Consider the following 25,000-nt stretch of genomic DNA (forward strand, 5'->3'; position numbering starts at 1 on the left):
TAAGTTAGACATGGCCTGGGCCAATAATGGCCGAAACCTATCAAAGTATCAAAGTATATATATATATATAAATATAAATATGTATGTATGTATATATATATATAATATATATATATATGTATATATATGTGTATATATATATATATATATATATATATATATATATATATATTATATTATATATATATTATATTATATTATATTATATATATATATATGTATATATATGTGTATATATATATATATATATATATATATATATATATATATATATATCCATATATATATAAATATGTATGTATATATATCATCATCATCATCATTTAACGTCTGCTTTCCATGGTAGCGTGGGCTGGACGGTTTGACTGAGGGCTGGCAAACTAGATGGCTGCACCAGGCTCCAGTCTTGATCTGGCAGAGTTTCTACAGGTGGATGCCCTTCCTAACGCCAACCACCCCAAGAGTGTAGTGGGTGCTTTTACATGCCACCGGCACGGGGGCCAGTTAGGCGGTACTGGCAATGACCTCGCTCGAATCTTTTTACACATGCCAACGGCACAGGTGCCATATATATAAATATGTATGTAAATATGTATGTAAATATGTGTGTGTGTATATATATATATAATAACAAAGGGTGAAATTAATTAATTAAGAAGTAATCAGTAATTTCACCAAGTAGAATTCGGCATGAAAAGGACCATTTCATGGTAAGCTTAAGTAATACTTTATAATTAGGGTTCAGCAACGATTTGCTTCACCACATACTGAAGTTTAGAAATAGGAGTCAAAAAATCTTAGCTATTCCTTCTACTTTAAAGGGGGTTCCCAGAAAAATAAAGTATATATATATATATATATATATATATATATAATAAAATATTAGGGAATAAATCCAAACTTACAGGGAAAAATCAGATTTAGGATTAAATCCAATTTTATAGTATAAATATATTATATTATATTAAATTAGAGATAAAACCACTATTAGGCAAATCAAACAATGAAAAACATAAGCCAATACATAAAATTAAATAATTTATATTATTTTAAATATATATCAAAAGTATTAAAAGTTTAATAAAAGATAAAGGTATATATGTATATATAATATGAATATAAATATGCATGTAAATATGTTTATATATATATATAAATACGTATGTATATATATACACACACACATATATATATGCATATATAAATATGTATATGAATATGTGTATATCCTACCACAATAGGACAAAACTATGTAAATTGTATAGCAGAAAGATATATCATCGTAATGAACTCACACATACCAGGAGGCCACCTGAACTCCAGGATGGAAGTGCTAGAGCATCTCACATTTATACAGCATCATCATCATCATCATCATCGTCGTCATTTAACGTCTACCTTCCATGCTAGTGTAGCAATATCGTTTTCCTCATTGCTATCTTCAGTTTGAGAAGAGTATTAAGAATATTCTCGTTCGAGATTACAAACATCTTCGGCTAGTTTAACGTTTGTTGTAAACACTAATTCGATTGGTTGACACGTGACGCGATTTGTCTCTACCTATTTTCGCGCCACTGATTGACATGTGACATGAGTGGTCCCTGCTACGTTCACACCGCTGGTTGTCATGTGACGCGATTTGCTTTTCGTCTTAGGTTTATAGTTCTTTTCAGAGCTAAACCTCTGACCACAGAGTTCGTCTTAGGTTTTTAGTTCTTTTCAGAGCTAAAGCTCTGACCACAGAGCTCATCTTAGGTTACATTCCTTTTCAGGGCGGACCTCTGACCACACAGAGCATACCAACTATGTTCCGGTTCGAAAGGCAGGTGATCACTATCCACAAAGATGTTACAGATTCCTCTCATACTGTTAGTGTGAAAATATCACCACGAAAAGAACGGTTACAGGATATCTATAACTAGAGAAAAATAACCAAGCAGAATATATAATGAAGACGCAGCAAAAACCGAGCGACAGACACAACTCATCGCCAAACATCGTCTCTATCTACGAAGATTTAATTTGTACACAAGACAACTACAGATTCAACTCTAGCGGTTAGGTGAAAATCTCACCACGGGAAATACGGCTACAGTTAATATATCTGGAAGTATATTCATATCAAGAGAAAGATAAAACACAACAAGTGATTCAATTAATCTCAACTACGAGACGCAACATCTTGATATGGAACTCTTACACTCCGTGTACCTTATAAACGGTAAATCAATTATCTGTCTTGAGTTCTAGTTCTTCTAAGAACTACCTTAAGCCATCTGCTACTATCTGTTGCTATGTCAATACAAACAACACAAGAAGCCTACTATATTCGCCGCCTCCACCATCAGGTACTTTTCTATGTCAATCACATTCACCTGATTTGCTCTGTCGCGCTCACAGACACAAGAACATGCTAACACTTACAAACTTCCAACATCAGCATGATTGTAAAATATGTGAAATAAATAATGTATATATCTCAAAAAGAAATCTTGTTGTCATTCCACTTGTGTTCTATTGCCGTGGGGACAGGATTAGGGAGTGAGAGTTTCTACCCTCACACCCTGTCTCACTGTATTATTGCTATCTGTTAGCCCTCAACTTGTGTGTTCCACCCACACATAGCAAGAAAACATTTCACTCACCCTACCCCTACAAACCAATCTACATCTCCACATCTCTTCTCTTCCTCACATTTCCTCCTTCATACACTACACAACACTTTTCATTTATTATTAAGTGTATAATCCTCAGTTTTTTGTTGCAATATTCTTGTTGTTCCAGGTCTTATTCATCTTTACTAATTGTACCATTGTCTTTGCAATTCATCTCTTTATCATGGTTTCACCTGTTACATTCTTGCTTCAGAGAGCCCATATAATCGAGCATGTCCACTTATCTAGCAGGATGTCATAGATTTGGACTGTATCTATCACTGATGTCATTATTTGTCTTGCATCAAGTTCCCTCATTATTATGACCCATCATTTTATTTTCTTTGTTTTTTCACTTATTTTAATAATGTATCTGTAGTATCCAGTCATGTCATAACAAGTATTTTTTCCCAGTTTGTATTTTGGGACTTGGAAGATAGTTGTTTAATCACTTAAAAAAATATTGCATTTATTGTTTTTATTTTTTTAATTAAATTTGATCCAAGATAACATGACTAATTAGTAGGCTTAACTCTCTTATCTCTTATAATAATGTTTTGCTTATGAGTAATTAATGAGAATTTAAGATCTCATATTAAGGAAGACAGATCTTCGATGAAACAGATTTATGAAATGAACAAAGCAAAAAAACAGAATCTAATTTTGTACTTAATCTCCAAAAGGAGTCTCTTTAAAGATTCATTGTCAGGAATGAGCAAATGAAATAGAGGATTAACAGTTTTAATTATCTTTCTAATGTTACCTGGAATATTTTAATTAGAAATTTCCATCTCTTGTATTGAAGAAAACTGTAGCCAAATGATTTTTACCCTTGTTTTTACATATAGTTTCATAATAAATGTTTATTTTTTTCATCTTACTCTTCATACCACATGTCTTTTACATTAATTAGCATTGGGAAGAGTTAAACACAATGTATAGACTTTTTTTTTAGAGTACATCTTTCACTCATTCAATCTTCTTATTAAAAATTAATTCACTAGAGAAGGAATATTGTTGCTAGAGAATGAATACTGTGATTTATCTTGATAAAACTAGCATATTCTTGTTTGAAAATAATAAAATCGAAGCTGTAAGTGTGTATGTTATAAATATATGAATTACAGTGAAGTCTGGTATATTATGTCTTCTGTTAAATGAATACCAGATGGATAATAATAAATGAATTCAGAGACATGTTACAATAGACTGCAAAGGAATATTTATTACTATTGCTGAAATTTGTTTGATACAACAAACTGGCTGGACATTATATTTGTCTAAACGTTATATAGATTTAAATGCTCATAAAAATGAATATATAAAGGTGAGAGAAAAACCTGAAATTCAGCATTCTATTGCTAAGCATAATGTCAAGGTTTCTGGTTTGAAATATCTTCAAACTAAAAACTGCAAAATGAAATCAAGATTGTTTTCACATCAAGGTTTCAGGTCACTCATAGCAAAGCTCTCCTCCCTAGGGACTTAGCGGGCCAAAACTTCCCTTTTATAACTGATGAAAAGATGCTAGGCTAGCCCATCACATTAAAGGTGTGGGTGGTCCAAGTAAAACTAAATGGATCCAACCATCACATGGTGAACCAAAATAGGTGGTTAAAAGTAAAAAGCTGCAATGTGGGCAGCTAAAGTTCAAGAGCGCTCATGCTGCTGCTACAAATCTTTTATTAGTAACTGGTCAGGGATGAATTATTCTCTGACACTGATAAAGAAGCTAAGCGTTTAGGATACAGTTGTAGAAATGTAAACCAAAATAGGTGGTTAAAAGTAAAAAGCTACAATGTGGGCAGCTAAAGTTCAAGAGCACTCATGCTGCTGCTCCAAATCTTTTATTAGTAAGTGGTCAGGGATGAATTATTCTCTGACACTGATAAAGAAGCTAAGCGTTTAGGATACAGTTGTAGAAATGTAAACCAAAATAGGTGGTTAAAAGTAAAAAGCTACAATGTGGGCAGCTAAAGTTCAAGAGCGCTCATGCTGCTGCTCCAAATCTTTTATTAGTAAGTGGTCAGGGATGAATTATTCTCTGACACTGATAAAGAAGCTAAGCGTTTAGGATACAGTTGTAGAAATGTAAACCAAAATAGGTGGTTAAAAGTAAAAAGCTACAATGTGGGCAGCTAAAGTTCAAGAGCGCTCATGCTGCTGCTCCAAATCTTTTATTAGTAAGTGGTCAGGGATGAATTATTCTCTGACACTGATAAAGAAGCTAAGTGTTTAGGATACAGTTGTAGAAATGTTCTGTTTATGTAAAAGTATATTGAGAGATCCTCAGGACATTAGAGCATTGTAAAGTCTAGTAGTTGTGAACTTGGGGGTTTTAACTGCATATTGTTTATGATGAAAAAGGATGAAGTACAAGAATGTTACTTCATCCTCTTTGATATATGTTGTGATTGTATCTCTGTATTGCTGAAAAACAATAAGTTGTCATGACCTAGCTAAAGGCTGTTTTGAAGGCTGACTCAACTTTTTGTCACTGTTTGCCACATGGATAATTCAAGTGAAAGTAAGAAATGTGTGTAAGGCATTCATTCTTTAACCCTTTCAATACTAACCCGGCTGAAACCGGCTCTGGTTCTGTAGTACAAGTGTCTTGTTTCCATAAGTTTTGAATTAAAATCTTCCACTAACCCTTAATCATAATTTATGTTCCTAACACTAGCTGAATGATAACTAAGTTATTTTACTAAATTATTTGTTATATTTAAAGTAATTGAAAGAAACACAGAGCACCTCAAAATAAATGTAGTAATGAAAGGGTTAAAGTATGTCTAGGGCAGCATTTTCCAATGTGTCCTTTCCTTCCTTAAACTGGTAGGGTGTGGTTAAATTGAAATTTGGCTGATATATCCAACATACAGAAGCTGGCCTGACTAACATTTTATATTATTTTTGTAAAGGCGGCGAGCTGGCAGAAACATTAGCACGCCGAATGAAATGCTTAGCGGTATTTCGTCTGCCGCTACGTTCTGGGTTCAAATTCCGCCGAGGTCGACTTTGCCTTTCATCCTTTCGGGGTCAATAAATTAAGTACCAGTTACGCACTGGGGTCGATGTAATCGACTTGATCTGTTTGTCTGTCCTTGTTTGTCCTCTCTGTGTTTAGCCCCTTGTGGGTAGCAAAGAAATAGGTGAGCTGGCAGAATTGTTAGCACACCAGGCAAAATGCTTAGTGGCATTTTGTCCTTCTTTATGTTGTGAGTTCAAATTCTGTCAAGGTTGACTTTGCCTTTCATCCTTTGATAAAATAAGTACCAGTTCAACACTGGGGTTGATGTTATCATCTTAACCCCTGTCATGAAATTGCTAGCTTTGTACCAAAATTTGAAATCACTATTTTTGTAAAAGCTTAAATAGAACTGCCAACCAGTGCTCTATCTCTCCTCTGAACTCCTTTTATTACCACTCCTCATTCTCACCGTTATATATCCAACCTCTATTTCTCTCCACCTGCTATAGTCAGTCACTCCCCTCTCCCTGGCAACTCTACATATTCCTACCTTCTTCGCATCATACTCTTGTTCCTTCTATCATCACACCCATTATGGTCCTTCAGATGTTATTGTTCTTTCTCTTCAATTCTCCTCCTTGGTTACTTGTGCAAATATACATGCCTAAATTCATTTCATATTTTTTACCTACATTTATTTCACCACCCCCCCACTAGCTTTCCTGTGGCCATTATTCCCTTTCCAGATTTACTATGAGAAGACCCAGCAAGCCAAGTCAGACCATAACTTTGTGGCCTATGCCAGGAGTGTAACCAGCCCACTTATGTGTACCTTTCCTTCATTGGACACTAAGCTCTGCTTGCAAAGACCTGTTGAGGCAAGTGAAATTAAAATCGAAATCAAATTTGATGACTGGCATCCGTGCTAGTGGAGCGCTAAGAGCACCATACGAGCATGATTGTTGCCAGAGCAGCAACTGGCTTCCGTGCCAGTGGCATGTAAAAAGCACCATTTGAGTGTGATCGTTACCAGCGCTGCCTTACTGGCACTTGTGCCAGTGGTACGTGAAGAAACATTCGAGTGAAGTTGTTGCCAGTACCACTGGACTGCCTCCTGTGCAGGTGGCACATAAAAAGCACCATTTGAACATGGCCGTTGCCAGTACCACCTGACTGGCCCTCGTGCCAGTGGCACATAAAAGCACCCACTACACTCTTGGAGTGATGAGCGTTAGGAAGGGCATCCAGCTGTAGAAACTCTGCCAGATCAAGATTGGAGTCTGGTGCAGCCATCTGGTTCGCCAGTCCTCAGTCAAATCGCCCAACCCATGCTAGCATGGAAAGCAGACATTAAACGATGATGATGATATCAGATCTCCACCCAGACCCCAAAAGTGTTCACATTGTTCGTTGGTTGGCTTTATGGGCAAAGAAAGTGTAGATTTATAAAGTCCCTTTAGTTGTTTCACCAAGGACTTTCTCTTCTGTTGGTACCATGAGAAAATCGATTGAGTACACTCTGTAAAATGGTTGGCATTCTTTTTAATGATTTTAGCTTAACCATCATTATCATCATCATTTAATGTCCATTTTCTATGCTGGCATGAGTTGGATGGTTTGACAGGAGCTGGTCAACTGAAGAACTGTCTAGATTCCAGTTGTCTGTTTTGGCCTGGTTTCCATGATCGGATGCCCTACCTAATACCTATTTCTTTATTACCCACAAGAGGCTAAACATAGAGGGGACAAACATGGACAGACATAGGTATTAAGTCGATTATATCGACTCCAGTGCTTAACTGGTACTTAATTTATCGACCCCAAAAGGATGAAAGGCAAAGTCAACCTCGGCGGAATTTGAACTCACAACGTAACGGCAGCCGAAATACCACTAAGCATTTTGCCCGACGTGCTAACGATTCTGCTAGCTCACCGCCAATACCAACTAATACCAACTACTTTACAGAGTGTACTCGGTTCTTTTACACAACACCTGCATAAATGCATTTACATGGCACTGGTACAGGTACTTTTTTATGTGGCACCAGCACCCATAAAGCTGCAAGATTATAACATGAAGAAATGCCTCTAAATAGTTTATCTAGCATCCTAATGGCTCTGCCAGAATGCTTATTTTGATTATTCAGGAAACCAACGTCTGCTTTTTGTTTTGTTTTTAACCTAAAACCAAAGTTCACTACTATTTCCTCACTGCAGTTCGATACAATAGTTGCTATAATTAGTACACTGTCACTCCGAAAAACATCTGTACTTCCTGTTATATTATCATTCATTAGATTAAAATATCAGGCATTTTATTAGCCACACAATTAAGTACATGCTCCTCGTCCACCAGATTGCTACATGTATATACCATGCCTTTATTTATGTAACGAATCTCTTCTTGTAAGTGGCATATTGAAATAGAGACTTTAATGATATAGATTTGTAAAATTGGTATTATGTACAGGCATTATCATCATCATCATCATCATCATCTTCGTTTAACGTCCGCTTTCCATGCTAGCATGGGTTGGACGGTTCAACTGGGGTCTGGGAAGCCCAAAGGCTGCACCAGGCCAGTCAGATCTGGCGGTGTTTCTACAGCTGGATGCCCTTCCTAACGCCAACCACTCCGTGAGTGTAGTGGGTGCTTTTTATGTGCCACTGACACAGGTGCCAGATAAGGCTGGCAAACGGCCATGCTCGGACGGTGCTTTTTATGTGCCACCGGCACAGAAGCCAGCCAAGGCAGCGCTGGCATCGGCCACGTTCGGATGGTGCTTTTTATGTGCCACCGGCACAGGTATCACAACTACTATTTCCATTGATATTTATTTCGATGTTCATGTAATTAACTCAACAGGTCTCCTCAAGCACAGCGGGATGTTCTGGAATCCAAGTTCTTTAAATGGGCAGGGGCTATGCGGAACTGGTGCAGGAAGCAGCCCGGGTCTTTGCAGTCACAGCATATCTCCAGAGATCTTGGTCCTTCGCCATTGCCTCAGTGAGGCCCGGTGCATATATATATATATATATATATAAGTCCAGTTTTTTTTCCAACACAAATGCTCTGAAGTACGACGTCTTGCTAGTTCAACTAAAACATCTCTATTGACACAAGGATAAGATTGATGTGAAACTAATACTGTTGATATGCTTTATCAGCATCATCATCATCATCACCATCACCACCAAACTATCATCATCATCAGCAGCAGCAGATTATTGTAGTTGGATAATTTCTCCATTTCTGTGAGAGATATTGGGTTGTCCGGAAAGTTTGTGCCGATTTATAGTAGCTTACATTTTGACTTATTTTAGAACATTGTTGAGTCAATAAAATAGGATTAGACTACACCTCCATTTAGAGCACAGTTTAAGCTATTTTTTCATGGAAGAAGTTTATGTTCCTATAACCTGTGTTAATTCTGTAACCCTTTAAAATGGAAGATAAGAAAGTTCACTTCCAGCACTTGATGCATGGGAACCAGACAAAAATTGCTGCAGCTTGGCTGGGATGTGTTACCCCACCCTCCATATTCACCAGATATTGCTCCTTCGGATTTCCACTTATTCAGGTCTCTGCAGAATAGTCTTAATGGTAAAAATTTCAATTCCTTGGATGATGTAAAAAGATACCTTGATGAATTGTTTGCCATGAAACCACCTCGATTCTGTAAAGAGGGTATTTTCAAGATAAAGGAAAGGTGGAGATACGTTGTGCATTGACCTTTTTCTTTCCTTTAAAAATTGACACAAACTTTCCGAACAACCCAATACATTATCATTCGTTAGGACTGACATGTTGATAAGGCAGCATTTCTTTTCTTGGGTGCCTTGATAACAATGTCCTGTCATTTATTCTTGATCTCCCTGTCTGTGTCAATGTGTCCCAAGTTATGATTGTTTTGACATTCTTGGAGAGCTTTTCTTATGTATGCTGATACTATCTCTTTTCTGTTGGTATTTCACAATGCTAGTATAGCTTCTAGCATATACAAGTCCCAACTCTGTCACACCTATGGATGTATTGTTTCTTGACTGGACATACCATCAAAGTGACACCACCACCACCACCACCACTACTACTACTAACTTGACTGATATTTATCAACTTCAGAGTGGTGGTAGTGGCAGCAGTTGTTGTTGTAGCTGTGGTGGTGTTATTGTTGCTAATACTTCTTAAATTACAATGAGTATGGCTTATTGTTGCAGTCACTAAAACAAATTTTATGTTCAATGCTTACCGTTTCAGTAGGATATGTTTAATAGAGATGCATGTGTCCCCAATCAAGAGAGATTCAAAGTTTTTACTCCATAACTTGCTTTGTATATTTTTCATAATTGCAGAAGCAGTTATCAAAATTTGATTTATAATATGAAGCAAATGATGTTTTTGTCTAGAAATTGTTGTTTTTTCTTACATAGTGATTGCATCCAATAATTTTTAAATATATACCTTAAGATTCAAGAAAAGAAAAACACTTTTGATTTTGAAAATCATTAAAAAGAAACTATTTACTTTTTCTTATATTCCAGGTTTTCCTTCAGAAGATGAAATGGTAAATTATTTGGTGTCAAATGGATCTTTGTATTACAATGGTGGCATTGTCTTTGAAAACAAGTCTTCAAGTTCCATTTTTGATATCATGTTGAAGATAAGGCTTCCTACAACTATTTCTAAACAACAAGTCAGATGGAATACTGATCGCATGTTTCCATTGTTCCAAACGTTTGAACCAAGACAGAAAGCATCTAGCTGTGGAACAAGACCAAGTAAGGCTTAATAGCAGTTTTAGGTTTCATTTGTGTCTAATTGATTTAGCTTATCTCTATATATATAAAGCTGAAGTTGTCTGTGTATGGCAGGTTTGGTAGCCTTCAACTAACACTATCTCCTCTGAGACCCTGCAGCGCAAGTTGACCAAAATTGAGAGTATGATAGAAGAAGGCTTGCTCTTCTTTCCGTAGAACAAATTCAAATCTGACCATGTTAATACCAAAAATTATTTACATTAAAAAGGTGCATTTTTTCTATGAAAATCCCTATTTTTTACTGCAGTGTCACCATTTTTCAGTGTATTTCTGCCAGAAAAATGTTCACTTAAAGAGAATAACAAGCTGCATAATGCAAAATTTTTACTTTTCAAAAATTCCAATTCTAAAGGGTCGAAACAAACCCGAGCAACACCGGGCGATACTGCTTGTTTATTGATAAAGCACACAGTATCATATGTTTATAATGTATTAGTGATGTCTGATAGTAATATTTTTACAGTGTTTATCTTTTTTTGTTGGGTTGGTCTGTAGGAAAAGGCTGTGTCCATGTCTATTACAAGCCTCCAAAGATGAATGAGATTGATGTAGATAACATTTGTCTTGAACAGTTGCAGGAATTCCAGCAGGATAACATTTTGGGAAATAAGAAAGGACTTCAGATTTACATGCTTGGGTGGACAGGGACGCTTGTAGGAAAAAGAAAGACCAGTGAGATAGAAGTGTCTGAGTGAAGGTGGGACATGAGCAGTCAACTGTTGGGGCAAAGATGACTTTCACAGTGATAGAAACAGCAGAAAGTGGAAACGGTACATCTGTGGGCCAGATGGCAGAAACGTTAGCGCGCCGGGCGAAATGCTTAGCGGTATTTCGTCTGCCGTTACGTTCTGAGTTCAAACTCCGCCGAGGTCGACTTTGCCTTTCATCCTTTCGGGGTCGATTAAATAAGTACCAGTTACGCACTGGGGTCGATGTAATCGACTTATTCAGTTTCTCTGTCCTTGTTTGTCCCCTCTGTGTTTAGCCCCTTGTGGGTAGTAAAGAAATAGGTACATCTGTGGGCCAGAGGTTGGGGAGTTGTTGATTTGCAATTTCATGTCAATCAGTTTTGCTGCATACTTGGTAGATGGCAGCCCGTCTTTGTATCACTGTGAATGGGTTTTGGTGTTCTATTTGATAGGTGATGAGTATTGTAATTAACTGGTCAATCGAACTCACATCAAAGATTTTACTTCCGCTCGAGGACCAGATAATACATCAGCTTTGATTAGTTGTTGACCCTCTACAAAGCTTGAGTGCAGTCCATCTTGGAGTGATACTCATATTTATATATTTCTTTATTGCCCACAAGAGGCTAAACATAGAGGGGACAAACAAGGACAGACAAAGGGATTAAGTCGATTACATCGACCCCAGTGCGTAACTGGTACTTAATTTATCGACTCCGAAAGGATGAAAGGTAAAGTCGACCTCAGCGGAACTTGAACTCACAACGTAACGGTAGACGAAATACGGCTACGCATTTCGCCCGGCGTGCTAACGTTTCTGCCAGCTAACGGTGCAGTTATAGTCTAAAGCCTATCCACAAGAAAGCCTTTTCTCTGTCTCTTCCACCCATACTATAATGCCCTTTGCTCACATGAACTAGTAAGCTGTATACTACTACCCAACTCCACTAGTACACTTGTTTCTCCTCTTGTAATCACACCTGAAATCCTATGCCAAAAACTGCATAATCATTTCTTGCCAGAGCTGCAAAACTAGAAATCCTCTTGCTGTCTGTATCTGCAGATATTGATCTGTCAGAGTTCAAACTAAACACCAAAGGCTGTTGGCACTGTTCCTCCTCAGACTGATTAATTAAAAAAAAAAATTGCTTTTATGCTTCATTTCTATTGTTGGAACTTAATTTATGGGCGATCTTTCGTCTCTAGTAGACCTTTCCGTCGATTTCCGTAAAAAAATTTTTTTTTTTACATATGGGCTTGCGGGAACTTTTGAAGTAATGAGAGCGAAAGAGACTAAGAGAAAGCGATTGTATGACGAGGGAAGTTCTTTTGAAGTTACTGTGCATGTGAAGCATTGATGTACATGTGTGTGTGTGTTTGATGGGGTGTGGGAGACAGACAATATGTTGTGTAAGTGAAGTGCTTCTGTTAGTGTGTGTGAAGAGACAGAGTAATGTGTGAAAGAAAGAGATAACTGAAATTTTTTACTCGGTGTATGTGTATATGTATGTATATTACTTCAAAAGTTCCCGCAAGCTCATATGTAAAAAAAAAAAATTTTTTTACGGAAATCGACGGAAAGGTCTACTAGAGACGAAAGATCGCCAATTTATGTTACTAGCAAAGACACCTATTTGTAAATGATTTAAGGGTACTTGTATCGCAGAGTGGTCCCGGTTGCGCACACGCGGATTCGCGCGTGCCAGGCGTAGGTACTCGATACTCGAGATCCTACGATGTGACTTGCGCATGCGCAGTGCGCGTTAACCCCCCCCTATAATTTGTTGAACTTAATATTCACCATTAATTTCACTAAAAATGTGTGTGTGTGTATATATAACATTTAACATTTTCAATTTTACACAAAAAATTACAGAGTAACACCCGCACGATATTCACTAAACACCCCCCCACAAAAAAACAGATTTTTTAGATACCTTTCTGCTTTTTAAGACAATAAAGTGTTATTGGAGGGAAATCTGGCTGCTATTTCTAGCTGCCTGAATGACAACATAGCGATTTACAGATAAATGAATTAATTACTATTTTACAGAATAAAATTAATGAATTAATTATATAAATTAAATAATTCTTGAAAATTAATTAATATTAATAATATTTTTTGAACAAAGTAAATAATTTATAAAACTTAAATAATAATTTTTTTTACACAAACGCGAACGTATACAATTTGTGGAACTTTTTTTTTTTTTACAGACGTATATAATTTGGTAAACTTAATGAATTAATTTCTTCACATTATCATCATCGTTTAACGTCCGTTCTCCATGCTAGCATGGGTTGGACGGTTCGACCGGGGATCTGGGAAGCCAGAAGGCTGCACCAGACTCCAGTCTTATCTGGCAATGTTTCTACAGCTGGATGCCCTTCCTAACGCCAACCACTCCGAGAGTGTAGTGGGTGCTTTTTACATGCCACCCGCACAGGTGCCAGGCGAGGCTGGCAACGGCCACGGTCGGATTGGTGCCAGTCGAGGCGGCTCTGGCATCGGCCACGATTCGGATAGTGCTTTTTACGTACCACCAGTCCAGGGGTCCTGGCATCTGCCGGGTGCCAGTCATAGGATTGGTTCAATTTCGATTTCACTTGCCCCAACATGTCTTCGCAAGCAAAGGGGGTTGGCATGGGTGCCTGTCGTCGGATGAGGTTCGATATCAACTTCGGCGAAGTTTCGCATGTCGTAGCTCAGATTTCCGTCGATTTCCGTAAAAGAACTTTTATTTTTTTACATAAGTAATGAGAGCGAAAGAGACTAAGAGGAAGCAATTTTATGACGAGGGAAGTTTGTCTTTGAAGTTACCGTCTAGGGGAAGCATTGATGTACATGTGTGTGTGTGTGTGTGTTTGATGGGGTGTGGGAGACAGTATGTTGTGTAAGTGAAGTGCTTCTGTTAGTGTGTGCGAAGAGACAGAGAGAGTAATGTGTGAAAGAGAGAGATAACTGATTTTTTACTCGGTGTATGTGTATATGTATGTCTGCATGTATGTGTGTGTGTGTATGTATCTGTGTATGTGTGTGTATGTATGTATGTGTGTATGTATGTATGGTCGATTCAGGGTAATTTTTTACTCGGTGTATGTGTATATGTATGTCTGCATGTATGTGTGTGTGTGTATGTATCTATGTGTGTGTGTGTGTGTAAGTATGTGTGTGTGTATGTATGTATGTATGTATGTGTGTGTGTGTATGTATCTATGTATGTGTGTGTGTGTATGTATGTATGTTTGGCCGATTCATCGTAATTTTTTACTCGGTGTATGTGTATATGTATGTCTGTCTCTTCGCACACTAACAAAAGCACTTCACTTACACAACATACTGTCTGTCTCCCACACCCCATCAAACACACACAGGCCGACTTCAAAGAGAAACCTTCTCGTCGTAAAATCGCTTCCTCTTAGTCTCTTTCGCTCTCATTACTTATGTAAAAAAAATAAAAGTTTTTTACGGAAATCGACGGAAATCTGTGCTACTACAACCGAAACTATGCCTCAACTTCGCTTGCCTCAACAGGTCTTTGTGTATAAATTTATAAATTTTTCGCACTAAATTCTTTCCGTAGAATTTATCAAAAAACGCGCAAAATTATTCAGTAGAATTTATCAAATTAAAAAACGCAAAATTAATATATTTTTTGAAATTGCAAATTATTTAGAATATAAAACAAATGAAGTTAAATTTTAAAAATAAATGTCATATACTTATACTCTGTAAGGTGCTGTGTTCACACTTCAATTTACTATTTTCTAGAAATGTTGCTTTTCTAATTGAAACCATTTTTCTCAAGCTCCATTTAAAAGTCCATGTCTCTCGACCGTCGGTGTGTTTTTGCAAATGTGTTCGAATGAGAAGTGAGTTGTGTTTGGCGCCTTTTTTACTAATAACAAACACACACGTATGTGTTTGAGTGTTTGTATGTAGTTGTTGAAACGGTTTGTGTTTGTCACTGTCATATATGTATGTGTATGCGTGTGTGTGAGGAATGGCAAACCAGATAGATAGCGCGCGAAGTTCTTTTGAAGTTCGCGCTCCGCTTGTGTGTGTGTGTGTGCGTGCTTTAGGTGTACGTAGGTATGTGTTTATGTGTGTGTGTCACTGAAGCCATACATACATATATACATACATAACCTCTCTCTCTTCTTTTCTCTCTCAGTCACTCACGACAAAAAGTGAATAAAAAAAGTTCAGTTATCTCTGTCTTTCACACATACACACACATCACATTACTCTCTCTGTCTCTTTACACACACTAACAAAAGCACTTCACTTACACACCACACTTTTTGTGTCGCACACCCCATCAAACACACACACACACACTCACGCACGCACACATGTACATCAATGCTTCCGATGCACACCAACTTCAAAAGAATTTCCCGAAAAAAAAACGGAGGAAAGCATTTGAAATGAGAGGGCTCGATATGAATCACGACTATAAGATACCCGCTTTTGGTTACACTGCACTGCAAAATGTGGGAGTAGTTAGGAATCTAAATCGTAGGAGACAGACACACAACTTCACTTTTATATATTAATAATAAAAAAAGTGTTAATATTCAGTGATAAACCTCAATCAAATCTGACTTCTGAGTATGCTCTGATGTTGATTTACTGTTGTTTAACCGAGCTAAACTCTGATTTAGCTATGATGAAAGACATTCCTAACATTACCCTCTTGTCTTTTTGGCAGGGACCAATGGACACAGAGTCCAATGAACCCAGGGTCCACTGGACTCAGGGTCAAATCATTCAATGTGTCCTCCTCTAAAATAGTGGAGGTGGTTGTGAGGGAGATTTGGTTGGTTACTATTTCTAACAGGTTGAATTGCTCATAGATTACGTTGATGCTCCATTGTTGGCTTTGTAGAAGCTTAGTGGAGACTCCTTCATTGGTTTGTCAAAGAAAGGCCCCTGTGTTGGCTTGTAGAGTCTCTCTTTGTTGGTTAGCATGAAGTCATAAAAAAAAGCAAGAGGACCAAATATCTTTCCTGAGCAACAGAGTCATAAGGCTGGTTCCTCGGATTCTGCATTTACCAACTGAGTGGACTGGAGCAATGTGAAATGAACTGTTTTGCTGAAGAACACAACAAAATGTTTGGTCCAAGAATTGAAACCTCAATTTTATAATCAGGAGTGCAACACTCTAAAACATCTAAGCTATGTGTTTCCATGTATGAAGTAATTTGAAGTGTTATCGTGTGTAAGTGTTTGTTGAAGCAGTAACCCTTTTATTTTGAATAGCTAATTTTTTTGCATCCTTGATATACATTATCGTGCACTGAAGGTAGCTTCTCAAAAATTATTTAGCTTTTTGAAATTTATTGTTCTTATAAGTATTCCAATCTTTTGAAATTTTTAAGAATTTATTTCTAATAATTATTTTTACAGGTTATGAAGACACTGGTTTCTTTTATCTCCAGTATAAACTTACTGAAGCTATAATAACTTATCTCAATGCTTCTGGTAAAGATTTTTTCAATCGAACTACAGTGGAACTGAATCGGCAACCATTTCCACCCTACAACAATGATCCTATGGTTTTGGTCTTACAGAACCAATTTCCTTTTATTCTCATCCTTAGCTTTTTGCTTTGTGCCATTCACATTGTGAAAGATGTTGTCCAGGAAAAAGAGCTTAGACTAAAGGTAAGTTAAATCAATAACTCAAAAGTTTGGATAATAACTAACTATGATATATATTACCATGGAAAAGGCAGCATGCTGGCAGAGTCTGTACCACATTGGACAACATCACTTCTTTATACATTCTGAGTTCACATGTTGCTGAGGTTGAATTTGGCTTTTATCCTTTCAGGGTGAATGAAATAAACATTAGTCAAGAACTGGGATCAATATAATCAACTCCCTCTCCCCTCAAGACTGCTGTCCTTATGCCACAATTGGTTATGATCACCATGGTGATAGAACTGGTATATTGAATGTTTGTTTTGCTGATTTCTGAAGCCATCCATGCACAGTTGTAATTAGCTTCTATTGATTATAGTTGTAATTAAATCTCTGTTAATTGTATTGGCCATTGTAATTATGCTGGTGATATGATTTATACTACACGCAGCAACATATGTAAAATTCTGAAAGGAAAACATTTTTAACTTAGTAAACTCTGAAGAATAAAAGTAAAACAAAATAAAATAATCAAACTTAAATACAATAAATATTTAGTTTTCTTTTCAGCTTTTTAGTTGAAACTAACAATTTGTAGAAATTTATCTTTGTAACATCATCATCATCATTTTAATGTCCACTTCTCCATGCATGCATTGGTCAGACAGAATGGTTGGATACTCATTCTATCTATCACCAACCCTCATGTGTCCAGGCAAGATAATATTTCCCTATAACCAGACATGTTTTAGAGAAGATTCGAAGCAAAGGGCAGTCCATGCATGGTTGCAACGCTTGCTTACAACTATCATGCAATGTCAAGGCAAGGAGAAAGTAACATACACTCATGTTTACATACCCAACCCCTATATATATATATATATATATATATTATATATATATATATATTCTTTTACTTGTTTCAGTCATTTAACTGCAGCCATTCTGGGGCACTGCCTTCAGTCGATCAAATCGGCCCCAGGACTTATTCTTTGTATGCCTAGTACTTATTCTTTCAGTCTCTTTTGTTGAACCACTAAGTTATATATATATATAAATATATATAATGGGCTTCTTTCAGTTTCCATCTTCTAAATCCACTCACAAGGCTTTGATTGGGCTGGGGCTATAGTAGAAGACACTTGTCCAAGGTGTCACACAGTGGGACTGAACCCTGAAACCATGTGGTTGAGAAGCAAATTTCTTACCATACAGTCATAGCATTAATTAACTAATAGGCTTTGATTTCATATCTTTAATGAATAACAAATGTATTTCTTATATTAATACAAGGAAACTTGTAGGCATAGGAGTTACTGTGTGGTAAATAGCTTGCTTACAAACCACATGGTTCCGGGTTCAGTCCCACTGCGTGGTACCTTGGGCAAGTCTCTTCTACTATAGCCTCGGCCCGACCAAAGCCTTCTGAGTGGATTTGGTAGACGGAAACTGAAAGAAGCCCGTCGTATATGTATATATATGTGTATGTGTATGTATGTTTGTGTATCTGTGTTTGTTCCCCCAACATGGCTTGACAACCGATGCTGGTGTGTTTACGTTCCCGCAACTTAACAGTTCAGCAAAACGGACCGATAGAATAAGGCAATCTTTCGTCTCTAGTAGACCTTTCCGTCGATTTCTGTAAAAAACTTTTGAAGTAATGAGATACATACACACACACACATACATGCATACATACAACACATACACCGAGTAAAAAATTTCAGTTATCTCTCTCTTTCACACATTACTCTCTCTGTCTCTTCACACACACTAACAGAAACACTTCACTTACACAACATACTTTTTGTCTCCCACACCCCATTAAACACACACATGTACATCAAAGCTTCGGTAACTTCAAAAGAACTTCCCTCGTCATACAATCGCTTTCTCTTAGTCTCTTTCGCTCTCATTACTTCAAAAGTTCCCGCAAGCCCATATGTAAAAAAAAAAATTTTTTTACGGAAATCGACGGAAAGGTCTACTAGAGACGAAAGGTTGCCCATAAATTAAGTTCCAACAATAGAAATGAAGCATAAAAGCAATTTTTTTACGGAAATCGACGGAAAGGTCTACTAGAGACGAAAGATCGCCATGGAATAAATACTAGGCTTACAAAGAATAAGTCCTGGGTTCGATTTGCTCGACTAAAGGCGGTGCTCCAGCATGGCCACAGTCAAATGACTGAAACAAGTAAAAGAGTGAAGAGTAAACTAATTTCTAAGGGTTGGGTTTACTTGATCAAATCAGTACATGATTGTTATTTGTTATCAACCGTTGCAAAATAAAAATGCAAAGTCAACTTCAGTAACGTTTTTACTCAGCACACAACCAAACAAAACTAAATTCTGAAAAAAACTTAATCTTGAACTTCAGCACATGTATCCCACCCCTACCACTTTATTTATAAAAAGCTATAATAGTGAAGAGAGAAAAACTAATGTATCTTTATTTTCGGTGTTATGGCTACTACAAATTTTACCTTCTGATATATTTGTTTACTAAATTAGCTGTCGCACAGAAAATAATAGATGTACATGTCATACATTTGATGTCTCCGGTATTGGGTTTTTGTTATTTAGTTCTGCTCTGATAATTGCATGCATGCACACATACACTTGCTTATACAAACACACAGACACGCACACACGCACACAGACACACACACAGAGACACACACATACACACACACACACAAACACACACACACACACAGACACATACACACACACAGACACACACACACACACTCTTTTTTCTCTCTCTCTCTCTCTTGAATCACACACACACTCTGACACACAGTTTCACACACACTCTCTCACACACTCTCCCTCACACTCTTCCTCTCTCTCTCTCTCTCTCACACACACACACACACTCTCACATACACTCGCACACTCTCTCCCTCATACACATACTCTCTTCATCACCCACTCGCTATCCCTCCTCACACACACTCTCTCACATACACTCTCACACACTCACATTTTCTCTCCCTCACACACACGTACACTCTTTCCCTCATGCACACACACACTCTCTCTCACTCTTTCTCTCTCAAACATGCTCTCAGTTTCTCTCTCACATTCTCTTTCTCAGTCTCTCTCTTTCACACATTCTCTTTCTCTCACTCATTTTCTCAAACACTTTCCCATACACCCACTCATTCACACATTCTCCCATATGCTCACATATCCTCACTCTCTCTCTCTCTCTCTCTCTCTCTCTCTCTCTCATGTACTCTCTCCCACATTCTCTCTTCTCTCTCTCTCTCTCTCTCTCTCCCTCTCTCTCTCTCTCTCTCTCTCTGGAAGTCTATAGCAAGTATGTTGCGAGTGAAAGAACCTGTTTAATCGGGAATGGAGAAAAGGAGAAATCAAAGTCTTCAGTGTGAGTATGTGGTTTGTGGGGTTAACCGCGTCCTCCGCTTAATTTTTTGTTAATCACTCATTCTCATTTAATTGGATATATTTTAATTGTTTGTTTATTCATACGTTTCGTCTCATTCGATACCCTGACCCCCAACGTTTGTTTTGTCCCCTCTTTTTCTCAACCTTATGGTGAATAAAGAAATACACTCTCTCTCTCTCTCTCTCTCTCACTCTCTCTCTCTCTCTCTCTTTCACATACATTGCTGACGAAGAGGCAGTAGGGTTGTAAATAACCAAATGAAAAAGATACTTTACTCTCATCTTTCTCAAAAAAGTTACCATAGGAAGGTTATAATTCACTGCTGTAAGTAGTTGGGTTTGAAATTAACGAGCCAATGTCATCATCATCATCATCATCATCATCATTGTTTAACGTCTGCTTTCCATGCTGGCATGAGTTGGACGGTTTGACTGAGGACTGGCAAACCAGGATGCTGCACCAAGCTCCAATCTTGATTTTGCAAGGTTTCTACAGCTGAATGCCCTTCCTAATGCCAACCACTCTGAGAGTGTAGTGGGTGCTTTTTACATGCCACCAGCATGGGAGCCAGTCAGGTGGCACTGGCATCGACCGCATTCAGATGGTGCTTTTTACGTGCCACCGGCACAGGAGCCAGTCCAGCAACACTGGCATCAACCACGCACAAGTGATGCTTTTTATGTACCACAGGCATGGATGCCAGTCAGGCAGTATTGGCATAGGCCATGACAATGATTGCACTTGACTCAACAGGTCTTCTCAAGCACAGCATATTGCCCAACGATTGAAGGATACTCTTAAGTGGGCCAGTTATGTGACACTGACATAGGCCATGGCTACGATCTCACTTGGCTTGCCGGGTCTTCTCAAGCACAGCATATCTCCAAAGATCTCATAGAAGTAAAGCAATGTCGAAGGATTGGTGAAGTATTTAGGTTAAATAGGATACATAAGGGATAGAGATCCTTCTTGAGTTATATAGACTCAGAACCAGTTTCGTAGTTTCCATGGAGCATACATTCCCCCCTGGATGGGATGCTGGTCCATTGCAGGATTACTCATTTTTGCTAGCTGAGTGCTGTAGACTTTAGAAGAATAGGATCAAGAATGGAACAATATGGTTGGAAAACAAACTTCTTAAGTACCCCTGCCATGTAATAAGTAAAATATGATAGGTTAGGTTTTGTTGGGTTGACAAGAAAGTAATTTCGGATTTTTAGTGTGAAATAAGTCATTTTTTTTCACACAAAGCAAGATCTTTAATCAGTTATATATTTTCCATTTTGTTCAATGATCTTTTGCCATCTTTCTGGCAAAGTCATGATTCCATGCTCATAGGACTTCTGGTCCTTACCAGTCAAAAATTGCAGTGCGATTTCAGGTTATCATCATTATTGAAAGTTTTACCATTCAAAGAATTTTGAAAACTTCGAAATAAATGTTTATCTGATGGTACAAGATCAGGGCTATATGGTGGATGTGAAATCGCTTCCCAACCAAGCTCCAAAAATTTTTACAAATTAGCAAAAACATGTGTAGTCTAGTGTTGTCATGGTAGAACACTATTCCTTTACTATTTGCCAATTCTGGGTGTTTTTCTTTGATTGCTTCTTCCAGTTTCATTAGTTGTTGACATTAAACATCTGAATTGACCATTTAGTTCCTAGGAAGCAGCTCAAAATACACAACACCTTTGTAATCCCACCAAATTGACAGCATGACCTTTTTTTATGTCATTCAGCTTTCGATGTGGTTTGTGCTGGTTCATTATGCTTGGACCATAATCGTTTTCAATAGATGTTATTGTAGGCAATCCATTTCTCATCACCAGTGATGATTCATTTCAAAAAAAGGTCAGTTTCATTGTGTTCGAGATGCCTATCCCAAATATTGGTTCGTTGTGTTTCAATTTATGTGGAACCCAAATATTGAGCTTCTTAATGAGTCCAAGACATTTTAAGTGATTTTCAATTGTTGTATGTGATACATTTAACTTCTCTACAATCTCTCACACAGTTATATGACAATCAGATTCAATTATGACTTTGATTCAGTCAACAAGTTCAGTAGGTCAACCAGAATGTTGGTCGTCGTTGAGTGAAAAATCTCCAGAACAGAATTTTTCAAACTATTTTTGACATGTGCATTCTGTTAAGCAATCAACACCTAATCTTCAAAATTACATGCAATTTGCTTCTAAAGTAAGCTAAAAATTACAGCTATCAAATGTCAAAAGGAAAAAAATCATAACATTCACTAAAGTCATTCAAAAAAATTGTAACTCTATTTGCAAAAAACGAAATTACTTTCTTGCCAACCCAATATTATAGCAATAGCTTTGTGTGAAGGCGTGTGGCTTAGAGGTTAGGGTATTTCACTCACAATTGTAAGATTATGAGTTCAATTTCTGGCAGCATGTTGTGTCCTTGAGCAAGACGCTTTATTTCACATTGCTCCAGTCTACTATGCTAGCAAAAATGAGTAGTACCTGTATTTCAAAGGATGAGTCTTAGCATATTTTGTGTCACACTGAATCTCCCTGAGAACTATGTTAAGGGAATGCATGTCTGTGGTGTGCTCAGCCACTTGCACATTAATTTCATGAACAGGCTGTTCTGTTGATTGGATCAACCGGAACCCTTGTCATCATAACCAAAAGAGTGCCAGTTAAAGCAGTGGTTCCCAAACTTTTTCAGGCTGCCACTCCCTTGGTTCTAAGGCCACATTCCTAGTGCCTCCCCACCATTCCCCATCACAGACAGACCATTTTCTGCAGCAAATTCAAAACAACAGTATTTCACAAATAAAATTTAAACCTAATTAACCCTTTATTTTGTTTGTTTTTTTTTTTACATCCATTGCCCCATTTTGGTCACCCCATTATCACCCCATTTTTCTTCAACGTTCCCCTGGATCTTTCCACTGCCCACTTTGGGAACCACTGATCTAAAGCTATATAGCTTTGAACATCTGACTTAAATAGTTATAACACTGTAATGTCTGCTTTTACCTATTCTGCTACATGACCCCTTTATTTAGTTCTCAAATACTTCATTTATTGTATAGTTGCACATTTTCCTTTAACTTTTTAAACCTGAAGTTTTATTTAAGTAAACATATTTTTCTCAAAGGCTGCTTTTAAAGAACTATCCTTATTTTCCTTTTCTTTTGACAGGAAGCCATGAAAATGATGGGATTAGACAATTGGATCATATGGCTGGGCTGGTTCATAAAATATTTCATATTTATACTTATATCAATTTCCATAATGACGTTGTTTCTGTGCCTTAAAGTCGGAGATAAAGGAAGTGTGGTGGGGTATACAAATCCAGCAATACTTTTTCTCTTTTTTTTCACATATGCCTTAGCAACCATCGCATTTTGCTTTTTTCTCAGCACGTTGTTTTCAAAAGGTAAGTTTATTTTTTTATATAATAGGTTATATCTGTGCCATCCATCATGCTCCTAATTTCTCTAATCATCAGCACCTCTTTGACCTCAACTCCTTCTGTATTGGGGAGATTTTTCTTATTTCAACCCTCTTGAAAGTTATCAGTGCCAGTGACTTCAGTATTAACAACTCCCCTTAGCTCTCTATCATTACCAATGTCGCCTTACTGGCACCTGTGCCGGTGGCATGTGTAAAAAGATTCGAGCGAGGTCATTTCCAGTACCGCCTGACTGGCACCCGTGCCGGTGGCATGTAAAAAGCACCCACTACACTCTCGGAGTGGTTGGCGTTAGGAAGGGCATCCAGCTGTAGAAACTCTGCCAGATCAAGATTGGGGCCTGTTGCAGCCATCTGGTTCACTAGCCCTCAGTCAAAATCGTCCAACTCATGCTAGCATGGAAAGTGGACGTTAAACGATGATGATGATGTTAATAAATTTTATTTAAAATATCATCCTTTGAATAAAGTTATTCATGTTGTTATCATCATCATCATTGTTATTATCATCATCTGTGGGTTGGACAGTTTGATACGAACTGGCTTTTCCGAAGACTGTGCTAAGCTTTGCTGTCTGTTTTGGCATAGTTTCTATGGCTAGATGTCCTTCCTAGCATCAGCGACTTTAGAGTGTACCCACTACACTCACGGAGTGGTTGGTGTTAGGAAGGGCATCCAGCCGTAGAAACACTGCCAGATCTGACTAGGCCTGATGAAGCCTTCCGGCTTCACAGACCCCAGTTGAACCGTCCAACCCATGCTAGCATGGAAAGCAGACGCTAAATGATGATGATGATGATGGGTACTTTTTCTGTGGCACTAGCAACAAATGACTTGCAAGACAAGGCTGCTTAACTGAAGTAATATTGAGGAATGTGACTTTGAGGAGAAGTTAGAGTATGAATAGAGGGACAGAAATAGGTGTTTTGCAATAGAGGAGATAAATGGTTAATTCAGCTGGTGAGAGAACTGAGAGATAAAATGATAAAGATATGACACCCAAGTTACAGGATAAAGATGTGTACACCCATGTTACAGGAAGATACATATAGTGAAGGGAACCAGGGAATAGATTGGGTGTGGGAGGGGTGTAAGTTTGTGAGATTGTGAAAGGAGAGTGGGAGATGAAGGGGAGGCAAGGAATGGGGAGTGGACACAGGTAGAGGGAGGGGGAGTTGGGAAGATATGTTGTGGGGAAGAAATTTGATGGGAAGTGGAGAAGATGGAGGAGAGGGAGCTGCAGAGAGTGGTGGATTTGGGTGAGGGAGGGGGCAGTATTAGAAAGTTGAGACATAGGGGAAAGGTTTGTCAGGGACAGATTGTGTATATGGGCCTGGACATAAAGGTTATGACTTTA

At 37.8% G+C, this 25,000-nt stretch overlaps 1 protein-coding gene across 2 annotated transcripts in view; it reads left to right on the forward strand.

Annotated features, from left to right (window-relative positions):
- LOC115212007 (ATP-binding cassette sub-family A member 3) overlaps positions 1-25,000 on the forward strand; it is a 144,384-nt gene that overhangs the window by 74,667 nt on the left and 44,717 nt on the right. For both annotated transcript variants that reach the window (XM_036503235.1, XM_036503234.1), the window contains exons 3-5: positions 10,168-10,404; positions 16,546-16,802; positions 23,371-23,608. In XM_036503235.1, the coding sequence (XP_036359128.1) occupies positions 10,168-10,404; positions 16,546-16,802; positions 23,371-23,608 (732 nt within the window). The remainder of the gene's footprint in view (positions 1-10,167; positions 10,405-16,545; positions 16,803-23,370; positions 23,609-25,000) is intronic.

This window comes from Octopus sinensis, linkage group LG5, assembly GCF_006345805.1.
Source record: "Octopus sinensis linkage group LG5, ASM634580v1, whole genome shotgun sequence".
NCBI lineage: Eukaryota > Metazoa > Mollusca > Cephalopoda > Octopoda > Octopodidae > Octopus > Octopus sinensis.